Raw genomic sequence first — 16,660 nt, forward strand, 5'->3', positions numbered from 1 at the left:
TAAGAAGAGTATGGAAAATGAAGAAGCCAAAAACTTATATGTATGACCCATGGACATAAACTAAGGTGGGGAAATGATGGGGGGGGGTACAGAACACAGGGGAATAAAGGGGAGAACAATGTAACAAGTGTAATGGCATAATCAATAAAATATATTAAAAATAAAATAAAATTTAACATACAAAAAATGATTGTGAGAAAATACTACAACTATATGCCATATAATTGAAACACCTGTAACAAAATTGATAAATCACTAGAAACATAAAACCTTCTGAAACTAAATCAGGAAAAATAAAATATCTGAACAGATTGTAAAAAATGAAATTTAAGCAGGAATCAAAAACTTGCAGCAAACAAAAGCCCTGGACCGGATGGCTTCACAGGTGAATTTTACCAAATATTCCAAGAACTAACACCTATTTCTCCTCATAGTATTCCAAAAAAACTCAAAAGGAGAGTAGACTCCCAAGCTCATTTTATGAAGGCAGGATTATCCTAATTCCAAAACCAGATAAAGACACTACAGAGAGAAAGTTATAGGTATATCCCTGATGAACACAGATGCAAAAATCATCAATAAAATATTAGCAAACCAGGTCCAGCAATACATTAAAAAGATCATACATCATGATCAAATCAAATTTATCCTATGGATACATGGTTAGTATAATATTCACAAATCAATAAATATGATACATAATGTAAACAAAATAAAGAATAATCATCATATCATCATATCAGTAGATGCAGAAAGAGCATTTGAGAAATCCATCACCCATTTATGATAAAAACTCTCTGGAAAGTGGGAATAGAGGGAATTTATCTTAACATAATAAAGGCCATGTATGGTAAAACTACAGCTGACATCATAGTCAATGGGGAAAAGTTAGAAGTGTCTCACTTAAGACCAGGAACAGGATGAGGATGTCCACTTTCACTCCTATTCAACATAGGAGTAATAGTAATGGATGTACTAGCCACAACAATCAGACAAGAAGAAGAAATTAGAGGCATCCAAATTGGAAAGAAAGAAATAAAACTGTCATTATTTGTCATTATCAGATGACATGATACTGAATAGAAAGGACCCTAAAGAGTCCACAAAAATTACTAGAATTGATAAATTCAGTAAATTAGTAGCATACAAATAAATATCCAGAAATCGCTTGCATTTTTATATACCAATAATAAATTATCAGAAAGACAAAATAAGAAAACAACCTAATTTCCAATTGTCTCAATAAAAATAAAACCTGGGAATAAATTTAACCAAGGAGGTAAAAGAACTCTACTCAGAAAATTATACAACACTGAACAAAGAAATTGAAGACACCAATAAATGGAAATATGTAACATGCTCATAGATAGGGAGAATGAACGTCGTTAAAATGTCCATACTACCCAAAGCAATCTATACATTCAGCACAATTCATATTAATATACAAATGCTGAATTTCACAGAACTAGAACTAATAATGCAAAAATTTATATGGAAACACAAAATACACCAAACAGCCACAGAAATGTTGACAAAAAACAAAGTTAGAGGTGTCACACTACCTGATATTAAACTATACTGCAAGGCTATAGTAATCAAAACAGCATGATACTGGAGGGCCCAGAAATAAACCTATGCAAATATGGTCAATTAATACTTGACAAATAGATACTGGAAGATGGCAGTGAGATAGGTGGCAAAGGAGTCCACTTCCCCTGCACATGGTTAGAACACCTAGCTGATCTTCTGAGGAACAGAGTGAACAGCCAACGGTATCCCAGCATATTTGAAGATTAGAGACCGAAACTGTAGAGGACATTAAAAATCAGATGGTAAGGAGATTGCTTTGGGACAATAAGGTTCCTGGGACCAGCATGGGGACTAAGGCAGCTGCAGCCCCAGGGCCGGCACCTGCCGGGTCTACCACAGGATTCTTGGGAGGGAGCCAGGTCAACAGTTCCCTCACCTGCCAAACAGGGAGGTTCAAGTGGCACCAGGATGGACCTGGATGCTTGAAGTCACTGAGGGGGAATAAGGATGAAGTGGCAAACACACAGGAGCAGTGTGCACTTTCAGAGACAGTGGACACCAGCTAGGAAGAGTTGGGTTCTGACGGACCCTGACCCACATAGTCTCTGGTCTGGTTGGAGAGTTGGGCTGTGTGAGAGGCCAGGTGCTTGTTCGGAGTGGCAGGCTTGAACAAGAGGAATTTTTAAGAAAGAAAAAAAAAAAGAGGCACTGTGTGGCTCTTTAGGGAATTCTCCCACAGCAGCCGTCCAGACTCCCCGGGCTGTGCCCATTCAGCCTCCACAGCCTTGGCCATGGGCCCACCTCTGCTGCCAGGACCGTGGTTGTGACCCCAACCTACCACTGGCCACTGCAGCAGAGGGCGCCTAATTGTGCCCATGACCCCAGTGGTGCACCACTGACCCAGCCACCCACCCTGCTGCAACTGCTGACACATCACCACAGGTAAGCGGAGCAGTAGAGACCAAGCTTTCACACTCAAGGTATAGGGAACCAATCAGCATGGCAATGGCAAATGTAGCCCAATATTGATCCAGAAAACCGATCAATGCGAGGCAGCACACAGGAGCCACGTGTGCAGACCAGCTTTCCTATGGGAAATCAGGCCTGCATTGTACCTAGGCTGCTATGAGACTTGCTTTCACTAAAACTCCCTCACCCTGAGTTAAGACTGCAGATATTTAATGCGTATCTCTGAAGCAACTCCCTAGTGTCTGGGCTAAGATGTCCCAAGGATGAAATGTAACCAAATGAATCATTTTTATCATTGCCTTGAATATGCAACTTTTTCTCCTTTTTGTTATCTGTAAGAACTAATCACTTAACTAAATCTAGAAATGAGAACCTTCTTTGGTGTAATGTGACTGGAAACCAGTAAAAGCCTGTCCAGGCAAGGGTCAGGGCGCTCTCCTCTTGAGAGAGTGGCCGTGCTGTCCCTTTTCCTCCACAGGACTCAGTAGTCCATGTGAATTCGTGTACTGCATCCATAACACTCTGGAGGGCCAGAGTCTGCATCACCAAAACACCAGGGACAGTGCACACCTGACCCCACTGCCCAGAGGCACTGTGTGTCCAACCCAACAACCCAGACACAGTAGCACAGAAATTGCATGCTCAGGTCCCTCACTGCAGTCATGGTGGGGGGCTGACTGGTTCGCTAAAAGGAATGTGGAGATGCCCCACAGAGGAGAGCAGCAGGGTTCAGAGAGTCAGCAGTCCCCAGAAAAAATTAATTCAGTGTGGGAGCCAAACTACCCTGAAGAGAATCTGAGAGTCCCTGGCATCTAGGACAGCAAAGAGTGAGAAGACGGTGTGAGTTGCCCCTAACTGGTGTACCTCAAGGACAGCACAACTGGTGGACTGAAGGTATAGGCTGGGCAAAGGTGAAGAGTACAGCTGAGACCTGGCCCCCACCCCCCCAGGCCTACAGGAAGGGAGAAAAGGGAAACCAATCCCCCCTCAGCCTGCTGCAGCCAGGAAGGCCAGCAGAACTGGCTTGGCTGGTTCAAAGTCATCAGGAGGCTTTTGTTCTCCTTCTTCCTTACTTTCTTTCTTTTAAAATTCCCACAAGTGAAACAGTAAAATCTGGAGTTGTGAAAGGACCAGAGTTAGACCCAAAGAGGGGTCATCCCAACAACTGAGACAGGGAGACAAATTTAATTTTGCTATTCCACAGAACTTGCAAGTGACTGTATTAATATTATCTTCTCATTACTTTTACATCTTTTAGTTTATTTGTATTGTTTTTATTTCTCTTCTTTCTGTTTAGACTTCTCTTTGTTAAATCGAATTGTTTCACTGGTTTTCCTTGTTCTCTCTTTCATAGTACATTTTTAATTTTCCTTCTTTCACTCCTCATGTTCCAATAGCACAGTAGCTTACATTGTATACTTCGTATTCTTATTATTAACATCACATACATTCTGTCATATGATTGTCGTTCCATTACTATTGTAAATAATTGTTGTTCCATACAATTGTAAAAACTACACAGCACCCCTCCCAGATCTTAGCTCACTTCACTGTTTCCGGAACTTTATTGCTGTTGTAGTTAAAAATATTCTCTTCCACACTACACCTATTGTCTACCCTTTACTCTCACTTTACCTCATAATCTGACCTTTCACAAACTCACTGCTTTCTAGATCCAAGTCACAATCCTTCCCTCCCCTGCAAAAATAGTCTTATCTTCCTTCCACCCTTCCTAAAAAGTGGGTAGATGGGTGAAATATCACAGGTAACACTATACGTATCCAAAGGATCTCCTATCTCTTCCCTATGGGTTCGTACTTTAAATACCATATGATACACTCCCTCCATCTTAAGCCATGTTGCCTTCTCCCTCCAACTAACCACATAAAAGAGTAGGTAGCAACTGTAAAACCCAGCATACCTCTTGGAAGAGGAAAGCCACAAACAAAGGAACCACCAACGGGTAATATGGAAGAATGTGAAGGAGTTAGTGGAAGCCACATTAACTTCCACCCCAAACCAATCTGCAAATACAACGAAGCAGTGGACAAATTACCCAGAACAAACAAATAATAGCAAGAGAGAAGCCTCATAACCTTGGACAGACAGAAGAACCAGCTTTAATACAATCTGTCCACACCTGCAAAAGGGCATACAAGAGGTGGCAGGCAGAGTGACCCTCAGTTAACCAGCTGAAGGAAAGGATCCACCAAGGAAAGACCAAACAACAATAAAAAACCAAGGACATACAGAGAGTCAACATAAATGACAGCCCAAGACCTGCAAGCTCAGGAGATCAAGGAGACTGCACCACTGAATCGTAAAGGTATTCTACCATAGAAGTTCACATCATAAACCCAGCGAGTCAGTGTTAGCCTCTGCATCTTAAATTGATCTGCAAAAGCTAACAAGGAGAGTCTAACAATGGGAAGACAAAGAAACAATCCCAAAATGAAAGAAAAGGGAGAAGCCTCAGAAAGAATGCTAAATAAAATAGAGGCAAGTCACCTATGAGATACTGAGTTCAGAGCAATGGTTATCAGGAAGCTTAATGAGCTCACAGAGAATTAACAAAAACTACAAGGAAACCACAATGAATTCACTGCTAACTATATCAACATGAAAATGGAAACAGAAACTATCACAAGGGTCAAAAGGAAATGAAGAATACAACTTTTTGAATTGAAGAACACATTATAAGGAATCACAAGCAGGCTAGATGAAGCAGAGGATCGAATCAATGAGCTGGGGGACAAGGTAGGAAAAAATACCCAGAAAGAGCAAAAAAAAAGGAAAAATACTCAGAAAGAACAAACTGGTGTTAAGGGAAATGCAAGACAACATGAAACGGAATAATATCCATATAATAGAAATACCAGGAGAAAAATAAGAGCAAGGGATAGGAAACATGTTTGAAAAAGTAGTGATGGAAAACTTCTCAAATTTGATAAGAGAAAAAATAACGCCAATCCAGGAAACACAGAGTCCCAATCAAGAGGAACCCAAAGAGGCCCACCTCAAGACACATCATAATTAAAATGGCAAAATTCCAAGACAAAGAAAGAATCTTGAAGGCAGCAAGGAAGACAGGAAGTAACATACAAGGGAGTCCCGATAAGACTAGAAGATGACTATTCAATGGAAACACTCCAAGCCAGAAGAGATTAGCAAGGAATATTCTAAGTAATGAGAATGAGAGCCCTGCAACCCAGAGTACTTCATTCAGCAACACTCTCAATTAAAATGGAAGGCATAATAAGGAGCTTCCTGGACAAAGGAAGACTCAAAAAATATACCTCCTCTACCAAACCAGCTATGCAAGAGATGCTAAAAGCTCTGCTTTAAGAACAGGAAGAAAAACAACAAGAGAGAGAGGAACACAGGTAAGAAAAATGGCAATGAATAAGTACCCATCAATAATAACCTAAAACATAAATGGATTAAATACCCCAAACAATAGATAAAGAATAGCTAAATCGATAAGAAATCATGGCCCACACATATGCTGCCTATAAGGACCCACCTCAGAACAAAACACATACACAGGTGAAAGCAAAGGGATTGAAAAAAAACATTCCAAGCATATGGACAGAAAAAAAAGCCCGGGTGGCAATACTCTTATGAGACAAAATAGATTTCAAAAACATAGCCATAAAAAGAGACCCAGAAGGGAACTTCATAATACTCAAGGGAAGAAGCCACCAAGAAGATACAAACATTATAAATATATATGCACCCAATACAGGAGCATCCAAATACATAAAGAAAATCTTGAAGAACTTCAAGAAAGATATAGACAGGCTGAAAATTACAGTAGATTTTAATACTCCACTGTCAAAAATGGATAGATCATCAAAAAAATATCAATAGAGATATTGTGACATTGAACAATACCCTAGATCAAATGGACTTAACTAATATATATAGACCTTTCATCCCAAAGAAGCAAAAATACACATTATTTTCAAATGCACATGGAACACTTTCAAAGATAGACGACATGATGGGACACAAAACAAACCTCAACAAATTCAAGAAAATTGAAATCATACCAAGCATTTTCCTCAGCTAAAAGGGACTGAAACTAGAAACTAACACCAACGTAAAGACCTCAAAACACTCAAAATCATGGAGATTGAATAGCATGCTATTAAACAATAAATGGGTCAAGAAAGAAATCAAGGAAGAGATCACAAAGTTTCTGGAAACAAATGAAAATGACCCCACAACAATCCAAAACTTATGGGACACAGCAAAGGCAGTCCTGAGAGGGAAGTCCATAGTCATACAGGCCTACATACCTACATAAAAGAGATAGAAATATTTCAAATAAACAATGAGACCCTATGCCTACAAGAACTTCAGGAAAAACAACAAAGACAGCTCAGAGCAAGTAGAGGGAAGGAAGTAACCAAGATCACAGCAGAATTAAATGACCTAGAGACTAAAAAGGCACAATTCTAAGGATCTATAAATTCAGGAGCTGGTTCTTTGAAAAGATAAAACAAAATTGAAAAGCCTTAAAGCATACTCATCAGGAACAAAAAGAGAGAGGACCCAAATAAACACAATCAGCAATGAAAGAGGAGAGATTACAACTGATACCACAGAAATTCAAAGGACTGTAAGAAATTACTATGAATAACTATATGCCAAGAAATTTGAAAACCTAGGTGAAATGGAAAAATTTCTAGAAAGATATAATCTTCCAAAACTGAATGAAAAATAAGCAGAAAGCCTGAACAGACCAATAACAGCAGACAACATTGAAGTAGGAATAAAAAAAAAACTCCCAACACACACAAGTCCTGGACCAGATGGTTTAAGAGGGGGACTTTATAAAGCATTTAAAGATGAGCTAACCCCTATCTTTCACAGATTATTCCAAAAAATCCAAGAAGATGCAAGACTCCCAAACTCATTTTATGAAGCCAGCATCATCCTAATCCCAGAACCACATAGAGACATAACAAAGAAAGAAAACTTCAGGCCAATATCAAAAATGAACATAGATGCTAAAATCCTAAACAAAATACTGGCAAACCACATCCAGCAATACGCTGAAAAGATCATACACCATAATCAAGTGGGATTCATCCCAGGCATGCCAGAATGGTACAATATTCACAAACCAATAAATGTAATACATCACATAAACAAAAGCAGAGAAAAAAATCATGTGATCATATAATAGATGTGGAAAAAGCATTTGATAAGGTACAGCACCCATTTATGATAAAAACACTTAGAAAAGTGGGAATAGAGGGATCATTCATCATATAATAAAGGCCATATCTGAGAGAACTACAGCCAATATCATACTCAATGGGCAAAAACTTAGAGCTTCCCCACTAATATCTGGAATAAGACAACAATGCCCACTTTTACCACTCCTAATCAACATTGTATTGGAAGTCCTAGCCACAGCAATCAGACAAGAAAAGGAAATAAAAGGAATCCAAATTGGAAAGAAGGAAGCAAAACTGTCATTGTCTGCACATGACAAGATAGTGTACATAGAAAACCCTATAGAAACCAACAAAAAACTACTTGACCCAATAAATGAATTTGACAAAACAGTGGGATACAAAGGCAAGACTCAGAAATCAAAGGCATTTTTGTACACCAACAATGAAATATCAGAAACAAAAATCAGGGAAAAAAAAACATTTACTATAGCAACAAGAAAAATAAAGTACATAGGAATAAACCTAACCAAAAGGGTAAAAGACCTGTTCTCAGAAAACTACACAACACTGAAGAAAGAAATGAAGGAAGACACAAAGAAATGGAAGCAGGTAACATGCTCATGGACTGGAAGAATTAACATCATTAAAATGCCCATGCTACCTAAAGCAATTTATAGATTAAATGCAATCCCACTTAAAGGTCCAATGACATATTTCACAGATATAGAACACACATTTCAGAAATGTATATGGAACCATAAATGGCCCTGAAAAGCCTCATCAATTTTGAGAAAGAACAAAGTAAGAGGGATGACAATACGTGATATCAAACTGTATTACAAGGCCACTGTAATCAAAACAGCCTGGTATTGGCATAAGAAGAGACACATAGATCGATGGAACAGAATAGCCCAGAAATAAACCCAAGTCTCTATGGTCAATTCATATTTGACAAAGGGGGCAGCAACATAAAATGGAGTAAAAATAGCCTCTTCAACAAATGGTGTTGAGATATCTGGACAGCTACATGCAAAAAAATGAAACTCGACCACCAACTTACACCATACACGAAAATAAATTCAAGGTGGATAAAAGACTTAAATATAAGTCGTGACACCATTCAAGTCCTGGAAGAAAACATTGGCAGGGAAATCTCAGACATTCTGCGCAGCAATATTTTCACTGATATGTCCCCTAAACCAAGGGGCATAAAGGAAAGAATAAAGAAATGGGACCACATCAAATTAAAAAGCTTCTGCATGGGTAAAGAAAACAGCATTAAAATGAAAAGAGAACCAACTGTATGGGAAAAATATATTTGCCAATGATACCTCAGACAAGGGTTTGATCTCTAAAATATATAAAGAACACACATGACTCCATTCCAGGAAGACAAAACTTCCAATTAAAAAATGGGCAAAAGAGGGGACTTCTGGCAAGATGGAGGCATAGGTGGACACACCGTACCTCCACGCACAACCAAGATTAGAACAACAATAATTTAGAGGTAGAATAACACCCAGAACTGACAGAGAATTTATCTGAATGGAAGTTGGACAGCCAAGAAGTTGAAGTAGACCCGTTCATCCAGACCAGTAGGAGGGGCAGAGAGGAGCAGCCGGGCGAGGGTCGCGGTGCGCAGAGAACAGGGAGAACTAGGTGCATAAGGCAACCAGGAGTGTGTCAGGCATCTGGGGCACACAAGATCGCAGTGGGTGGACCCTGAGTACGCAAGCGGCAGCTGGCAGACCCAGTGAGGCAGCGATTGTGGACCAGGGCAGAGCGCGCAAACCAGGATCCCAGAGAAGGGGCTGAGGTCCCAGGAGAACAGAGCTAGTGCCATTGTTCCCTCCTACCCCCACCCTCGCCCCTGCCCCCACATACAATGTCACAATCTAGCGACTGGGGTGCTCAGCCCCAGTGAACACCTAAGGCTCTGCCCCTCACCGTAACAGGGAGCAACCAGACCAAAAAAAAAAAAAGAGAGAGAGAGAGACAGAGACAGAGACATGTCTCAAAGAGAAGAACAGATCAATGCCCCAGGACTCATCTTTTTGAGCGACCGAGAGAGAGAGAGAGAGAGAGAGAGAGAGACATGTCTCAAAGAGAAGAACAGATCAATGTCCCAGGACTCATCTTTTTGAGCGACCAAGAGATAGCCAATCTATCAGATGCACAGTTCAAAACACCGGTGATCATGAAGCTCACAGAACTGGTTGATTTTGGGCACAAATTAGATGAAAAAAATGCAGGTTACCATAAAAGAGATGAAGAAAGATGCACAGAGAACCAATAGTGATGGAAAGGAAACTGGGACTCAAAACAATAGAGTGGACCAGAAGGAAGAAAAAAACAACCAAACAGGAAAGAATGAAGAAATAAGAATTCAAAAAAATGAGGAGAAGCTTAGGAGCCTCCAGGACATCTTTAAATGTTCCAACATCCGAATTATAGGGGTACAAGAAGGAGAAGAGGAAAAGCAACAGATTGAACATGCATTTGAACAAATAGTAAAGGAGAACTTCCCCATTCTGGCAAAGGAAATAGACTTCCAGGAAATCCAGGAAGCTCAGAGAGTCCCAAAGAAGTTGGACCCAAGAAGAAACACACCAAGGCACATCATAATTACATTAGCCAAGGTAAAAATGAAGGAGCGAATCCTAGAAGCAGCAAGAGATAAGGGGACAGTCACCTACAAAGGAGTTCCCATCAGACTGTCAGCTGATTTCTCAAAAGGGACCTTGCAGGCAAGAAGGGGCTGGAAAGAAGTATTCCAAGTCATGAAAGACAAGGACCTACATCCCAGATTGCTCTATCCAGCAAAGCTCTCATTTAGAATGGAAGGGCAGATGAAGTGCTTCTCAGATAAGGTCAAGTTAAAGGAGTTCATCATCACCAAGCCCTTGTTTTATGAAATGTTAAAGGGACTTATCTACGAAAAGAAGATAAAAAAAAGAACACGTATAGTAAAAGGACAGCAAACTCACAATTATTAACAACCACACCTAAAGCAAAACCAAAAGAAACTAAGCAACTAGAACAGGAACAGAACCACAGAAATGGTGATCACATGGAGGGTTAGCAACAGGGGAGTGGGAGGAGGAGAGAGGGGGAAAAGGTACAGAGAATAAGTAGCATAGATTGTAGGTCGAAAATAATAGGAGGAGGGTAAGAATAGTATGGGAAATGTAGAAGCTAAAGAACTTATAAGTATGACACATGGACATGACTAAAGGGGGGGATGTGGGTGGGAGAGGGTGTACAGGGTGGAAGGGAGTGAAGGGGGAAAATGGGACAACTGTAATAGCATAATCAATAAAATATATTTTTTAAAAAATTAAATAAAATAAATGGGCAAAAGACTTGAACAGACACTTCTCTAAGGAGGACATATAGGGGATTCAGAGACATATGAAAAGATGCTCAGCATCACTAGCCATCAAAGAGATGCAAGTGAAAACCACAATGAGATCCTACTTCATACTAGTGAGAATGGCCATCTAAAACAATTCAAGAAACAAGCACTACCAGAGGTTGTGGAGAAAAGGGAACTCTAGTGAACTGTTGGTGGGAACACAGACTGGCGTAGCAACTGTGGAAAACAGTATGGAATTTCCTCAGAAAACTACAAATGGAACTGCCCTTTGACTCAGCAATTCCACTGCTGGGATTATATCCTGAGAACCCTGAAACACCAATCCAAAAGAACCCATGCACCCCAATATTCATAGCAGCACAATTTACAGTTGCCAAGTGCTGGAAGCAACCTAACTGCCCATAAGTAAATGAGTGGATCGAAAAAAAACTATGGTGCATTTACACAATGGAATACTGTGCAGCAGAGAGAAATGAGGATCTCCTACTCTTTGCAATGGTATGGATGGAACTGGTGAACATTATGCTAAATTAAATAAGCAAGGCAGTGAAAGACAAATACCATATGATCTCACATTTAAGTGGAACCTAATTAACAAAACAAACAAGCAAGCAAAATATAATTAGAGACAGTGAAATTAAGAACCATCTCACTGTAACCAAAGGGGAGGTGGGAGGAAATAATGGGTGGAATGGTTTTCAAGAAAAACTACAAAGGACACATGGACAAAATCAAGGGGGGTGGCATGCAAGCAAGGGAGGGAGGTGGGTTTGGTTGTGGTTGGGGTAAATATAGACAACTGTAATTGAACAGCAATATAATGATTTAAAAAAAAGAAAGTACAAAACCCTCGAAGATTTAGAGAAATGAAGAGCATTGTCTAAGTTCCTCTACTGAAAGAGATCTGGTCCATATATGTGATTTTTTTCTAACAAGATGTAAAACAGATAAACAGATGAATAAATACATACATAAACAAAAAATACTTGAGAAATAAAGCAAGAACATATAATGGGGTAGAGACATTTATTTCAATAAACAGGAATGGGCAAATTGTACAGATACATGCAAAAAATAAAACTCAACCACTTTCTTTCACCATATACAAGAATAAACTCAAAATGGATTAAAGACTTAAAAGTAAGTCTCAAAACCATAAAAATCTGAGGAGAAAACATAGGCAGTAAATTCTAGGACCTTTCCTTTGGCAATATTTCTTTCTGATATATTTGGTCAGGCAAGGGAAACAAAAGAAGAAATGAACAAATGGGACTACATCAAAATAAAAAGGTTTTGCACAGCAAAGGAAACCATCAACAAATGAAAAGACAATGCATTGAATGGGAAAACATCTGACAATGATACATCTGATAAAGGGTTAATATCCAGAATTTACAATTAACTCAGACAAGTCAACACCAAAACAAACAAACAAACAATCCAATTAAAAAACAAAATTACCCTTTGTGACAGCATGGATGGAACTGGAAAGCATTATGCTAAGCAGTGAAAGACAAATACCATATTATCTCACCTTTAACAGGAACCTAATCAACAAAACAAAGAAACAAGCAAGATATAACCAAAAACACTGAAATAGAAAACAGGCTGACAGTGTTCAGAGGGGAAAGGGGAGGGAATTTCAGGGGAATATCAGGGGAAAAGAGGAAGGGTTTACAAGAACAAGTATAAAGGACACATAGACAAAAACTAGGGGTGGGTAGAAATGGGAGGGAGGTGGGGAGGGCTGGGGGTGGGCCAGGATGGGAGTAAAAGATAAAAAAATTGTACTTGAACAATAATTAAAATAAAATTTTTGAAAATGCCCTCCCCCCAAAAAAATGGACAGCGATCCTGAAGACACTTCTCCAAAGAGGACATAGAGATGGCCAACAGACATGAAAAGATGCTCAACATCACTAATTACCAGGTAAATGCAAATTAAAACTACAATGACATATCAACACATGCCTGTCAGAATAGCTACCGTCAACAAACAATAAGGATGTTGAGAAGGATGTGGAGAAAAGGGAACCCTAGTACACTTTTGGTGGGAATGCAGTGCATTCAGTATGGAAAACAGTATAGATATATCTCAAAAACATTAAAAATGGAACTGCTTATGAACCCAAGATCCTCTTATGGGAACATATCCAAAGAAAACCAAAGCAGGCATTTGAAAGGACGGAAGCACCCCTATGTTCAATGCAGCATTATTTACAATAGTTAAGATATGGAAACAACCCCAGCATCCATCAACAGGTGAGGGGATTAAGAAAAAGTGGTACATATATACTGTGGAATAAAAAGATAACAAAATCATAATACTTGCAACAGCATGGATAGACCAAAGTATTTATGTTAAGTGAAATTATGTCAGTCATACAAAGCCAAATATCACACAATTTCACTTACATTTGGAATCTATACAACAATATAAATGAACAAGCAAAACAGAAACAAATCCATACATACAGAGAACACACTGATGTTTTCCAGAGGGCAACCTGGTTGGGGGAATGGGTGGTAAAAGTGAAGGTATAGAAAAGTACAGATTGGGAGTTACAAAATATCCATGAGTATCTGAAGTACAGTATAGGAAATAAGTCAATAATATTGTATTAACTGTGTATGGTGCCAGATATGTACTGATAATACTGAGGGTGGCAAGAACACTTTGTAAAGTATACAATTGTCTAACCACTATGCTGTACACTTACAATAAAAAAATGCTATTGAATATAAAGTGTAACTGAAAAAAAAGAGCTTCCACTAATTTTATTTCATTCATACAATGTCTTTGTCACTGACAAAGACAAGCATTTGGGCACAGCTTAGCCAAAGGGAGAAATGTTAGCTGACCAACAAACAGATCAAAGTGAATCTGTGATCCTCAAATTATCAAGCTGATTTAATCACCCATTATATAATTCAATTAATTTCTAAGAAGTTTACACATATCCCAAGTAATTAGGAATCCGATAAAAAGCACACTATATACTTATGACGTATTCATAAAATTCTTATAACATATCTAATGCTATTGTAAGCTAAAATCAATATCAACAAATAATCAATTATTATTTAGCACACAGGAATAAAAAAGATATACTTAAGCAATAATTAAATATAATGATATTATGAGTATATTCTCTTAATTGTATATGTAACTTTACATTTTTCTCCTAAGTATTTCCTACTGTCTTTTAGCAATTAGTACCTTCAAATAAAACAAAATAGGCTTATTTTTTATTGGAAACTTCATATACTTTATTGGATAATCTTTAAATAATCAGATTTGGTGAATATTAAATTTGCCTATTTAAATCTCATTACAAAAATATACCTGTTCTTTTGCTCTTGCTGCAATAACTGAGCGGCTACTTTCTTCAAATCAGTTACTTCCTTCAAATCATCATCCTCTTCCTTGGCAAGTAAGTGTTCTTTTCCAAGTCTGAAAGGCGACACAAATTTTGGTTATCCAAAAATAAGGCAGAAGATTTTTTTCATGTGTTTTATTTTTAGTTTCTATTTATTGAATTTATTGGGGTAACATTGGTTAATAACATTATATAAGTTTCAGGTGTAAAATTCTTTTATACATCCTCTGTATACTGCATTTTGTGTTCATCACCCCAAGGCAAGTCTCTTTATTTTATGCCAGCTTCCAGAATTAGAAGCCATTTTGTTTTTAGTACCATGCAAAAGCTAAAATCTTAATGCCCTTGTATTTAAAACAGTAAAATAAGAAATAAGGAATATTTAAAGAATATAAAAACAGAGTTCTGGCCAAGATGACCAAGAAACCCTTCACTTCCTCTCACAACCAAAAGGAGGATAACCAATCTAAAATCAATAAACAACCAGAAACACAAGAAAATCAAACTGCATGGAACTCCGACAATAAAGGAATTAAAGAAAAAATCAACCAGAACAACCAGACCGTCAAAAGGCTGGAGACTCAGAAAAAACTCAGAAAAACTGTTGCGAGCTGGCCAAGGGGCGGGGCCAACTGTTGAACTTGGCAGAGCTGCATGGGAGGGACTGAGTTAAGGGGAAAACTGAGACTCAGAGCTGATTGTGGGCTACGGCTGGGGTTGACAAGGTGGGAGATACTTCCAGTCTGACTCAAGAGTCTGTTGGAAAGTGCACTCGAGACCAGCAGGAGAGCTGCATTGCTCCCTCTCTGGCCCCTCCCTAACAGGCAACTCAGCAAGAAGGGTTGCCCTGCTTGGGTGAATACCTAAGGCCCCACCCCCTTATAACTTATCAGGTGTGCCAAGACAAAGAAATATGGCCCAAATGAAAGAATACAGCAAAAGCTCAGAACTAAGTGATGAGAACATTGCCAACCTAACAGATGGAGAATTTAAAGCCCCGGTAATCAAAATGCTCACAGAATCAATTAAGCTTGGTTGAAAAATGAAAGAACAAATGAAGGATACCCAAAATGAAATAAAGCAAAATATTCAGGGAACCAACAGTGACAAGAAGAAAAACAGGATTCAAAGCAACGATTTGGAACCAAAGGAAGAAATAAACACCCAACTGGATCAGAATGAAGAAACAAGAATCCAAAAAAAATGAAGAGGCTGAGGACTCTCTGGGACAACCTAAAATGTTCCACTATCTGAATTATAGGGGTGCCAGAAGGAGAAGACCAACAGTAAGAAATTGAAAACTTATTTGAACAAATAATGAAGCAAAACTTCCACAATTTGGCAAAGGAAATAGACTTCCAAGAAGGCCAGGAAGCCCAGAGAGTCCCAAAGAAGTTGGACCCAAAGAGGAACACACTGAGGCACATCATCATTAAGTTACCCAAGATTAAAGACAAAGAGAAAATCCTAAGAGCAGCAAGAGAAAAGGAGGCAGTTACCTACAAAAGAGTTCTCATAAGGCTATCAGCTGGTTTCTCAAAAAAAAAACAAAAAACAAACAAACAAAAAAAAAACCTTTGCAGGCAAGAAGGGGCTGGACAGAAGTATTTGAAGTCACGAAAGGCAAGGACCTACATCCAAGATTACTCTATCCAGCAAAGCTATCATTTAGAATAGAAGGGCAGATACAACGCTTCCCAGACAAGGTCAAGTTAAAGGAGTTCATCATCACTAAGACCTTTTTGTATGAAATGTTAAAGGGACTTATCTAAGAAAAAAGAAGATAAAAGATACGAACAATAAAATAACAACAAACTCACAACTATTAACAAATGAACCTAAAAGAAAAACAATGAAAACAAAAACTAAGCAAACAACCAGAATAGGAACAGAATCAGAGAAATGGACATCACACAGAGGGAGTTCAGTTGGGAGGGGGAAGGGAGGAATGGGGGGAAAAGGTACAGGGAAGGAGAAGCATAATTAGTAGGCATAAAGTAGATGGGGAAAGATAAAAATGGTATAGGAAATGTAGAACCCAAAGAACTTATATGTACAACCCATGGACATGAACTAAGGGGGGTGGGGAATGCTGGAGGGCTGGGGGGCAAGGTAGAGGGGGGATAAAGGAGGAAAAATTGGGGAAACTGTAATAACATAACCAATAAAAATACCTTAAAAATAAATAAATATTCAGTTGTCAAACTTAAAAAAGC

At 38.7% G+C, this 16,660-nt stretch overlaps 1 protein-coding gene across 6 annotated transcripts in view; it reads right to left on the reverse strand.

The window, feature by feature from the left end:
- LRCH2 (leucine rich repeats and calponin homology domain containing 2) overlaps positions 1 to 16,660 on the reverse strand; it is a 130,246-nt gene that overhangs the window by 46,221 nt on the left and 67,365 nt on the right. For all 6 annotated transcript variants that reach the window (XR_004901038.1, XM_028523158.2, XM_028523157.2 and 3 more), the window contains exon 11: positions 14,411 to 14,518. Coding sequence is in view for 5 of the 6 variants with exons in the window: in XM_028523158.2 (XP_028378959.1) it covers positions 14,411 to 14,518 (108 nt within the window). In the remaining variant the exon portion in view is untranslated. The remainder of the gene's footprint in view (positions 1 to 14,410; positions 14,519 to 16,660) is intronic.

This window comes from Phyllostomus discolor, chromosome X, assembly GCF_004126475.2.
Source record: "Phyllostomus discolor isolate MPI-MPIP mPhyDis1 chromosome X, mPhyDis1.pri.v3, whole genome shotgun sequence".
Classification (NCBI taxonomy): Eukaryota; Metazoa; Chordata; class Mammalia; order Chiroptera; family Phyllostomidae; genus Phyllostomus; species Phyllostomus discolor.